Source organism: Octopus bimaculoides, chromosome 14, assembly GCF_001194135.2.
Source record: "Octopus bimaculoides isolate UCB-OBI-ISO-001 chromosome 14, ASM119413v2, whole genome shotgun sequence".
Classification (NCBI taxonomy): Eukaryota; Metazoa; Mollusca; class Cephalopoda; order Octopoda; family Octopodidae; genus Octopus; species Octopus bimaculoides.
The window spans coordinates 25,484,944-25,486,473 of record NC_068994.1 but is presented as its reverse complement, the minus strand read 5'-3'; the positions used below and the strand labels follow the sequence as shown (position 1 = coordinate 25,486,473).

General features: G+C 41.5%; 1 protein-coding gene across 2 annotated transcripts in view; it reads left to right on the top strand.

The window, feature by feature from the left end:
* Nucleotides 1-1,530, top strand: part of LOC106879926 (exocyst complex component 4) — a 268,982-nt gene that overhangs the window by 18,591 nt on the left and 248,861 nt on the right. For both annotated transcript variants that reach the window (XR_008265483.1, XM_052972782.1), the window contains exon 4: nucleotides 77-215. Coding sequence is in view for 1 of the 2 variants with exons in the window: in XM_052972782.1 (XP_052828742.1) it covers nucleotides 77-215 (139 nt within the window). In the remaining variant the exon portion in view is untranslated. The remainder of the gene's footprint in view (nucleotides 1-76; nucleotides 216-1,530) is intronic.

Sequence of the window (1,530 nt, the reverse complement as noted above, 5' to 3'; positions counted from 1 at the left end):
TCTCTCTCTCTCTCTCTCTCTCTCTCTCTCTCTCTCTCTCTTTCTCTCTCTCTACTTATATATATTCTATACTCAGAATCTAGAGACAAGATCCGAAAGATCAAAGAAGATCTCAGTTCCTGTAAGACACTTTTACACTGTAAGAGAGATGAACTACGCCGTCTGTGGATTGAAGGAGTTGAACACAAAACTATTGTGTCGATTCTGGATCAAATGTAAGTTCTCAATGTCATTTCTTCAGTTTTGTTGATGTTGTTTAGCCCTGTAAACCTTTTATCAAAGACATTCCACCTGCAATTACCAAGTTTCTTGTTCAGATGGAGTATGTATAGGATTACATTCATACATAAACGCATGCATATATATAAATATATATGTGTGCATATGTATTTATGCATATTTATATGCACACACACGCACATAGATAAAAGTTTTTGCAAAAAAATACTTGATACAGTTACATTATTTAAAGAAGATTTTCTCAAGTTATGAACGATTTTAAAATATTTTTTGAGAACAGAATGTCACAAATCTTTTGGAAAGAAGATTTTATATTGTGTGTAAGTGTTCTTGTTATGCATACACACAATGCCATCATTCTTATTTCAACAATGTTTCTCCATAATGAAACAGGCCAGTATTGCATTATGTTATCATTTATCATAGTATCTGTTCTACTAATTTTTTGGGGTCCATTACCTCCTACAATTTCTCCATGAGTCGTCATACACACACAGGTGTATATACATCATCATCATCATCGTTTAACGGCCGCTTTCCATGCTAGCATGGGTTGGACGATTTGACTGAGGACTGGTGAACCAGATGGCTACACCAAGCTCCAATCTGATTTGGCAGAGTTTCTACAGCTGGATGCCCTTCCTAACACCAACCACTCTGAGAATGTAGTGGGTGGTTTTACGTGCCACCGGCACGAAGGCCAGTCAGGAGGTACTGGTTACGGCCATGCTCGAAATGGTGTATTTTATGTGCCACCTGCACAGGAGCCAGTCCAGTGGTACTGGCAACGAACTCGCTTGAATGTCTTTTCACGTGCCACTGGCACAAGTGCCAGGTAGGTGACGTTGGTAACAGTCATGCTCAAATGGTGCTATTTACGTGCCACCGGCATGAAAGCCAGACAGCTGGTGCTGTGGTAACGATCACGCTCAGACATTGCTCTTAGTGATTTACTGGTACTGGTGCCATCACAATTTCGCTTTCGCTTGCCCCAACATGTCTTCGCAAGCCAAGTTTAATGTTCAATGAAGACGTTGGCATGGGTGCCAGTCAACGAATTTAGTTTGATTTCGATTTCACTTGCCTCAACAGGTCTTCGCAAGCGGAGTTTAGTGTCCAAAGAAGGAATGTTACGCATAAGTGGGCTGGCTACATCCCTGGCAGAGACCTTGGATTTTGGTCTCACTTGGCTTGCCGGGTCTTCTCACGCACAACATATTTCCAAAGGTCTCGGTCAGAAGTCATTGCCTTGGTGAGGCTTTATGTTCGAAGGTCGTGCTTCACCACCTC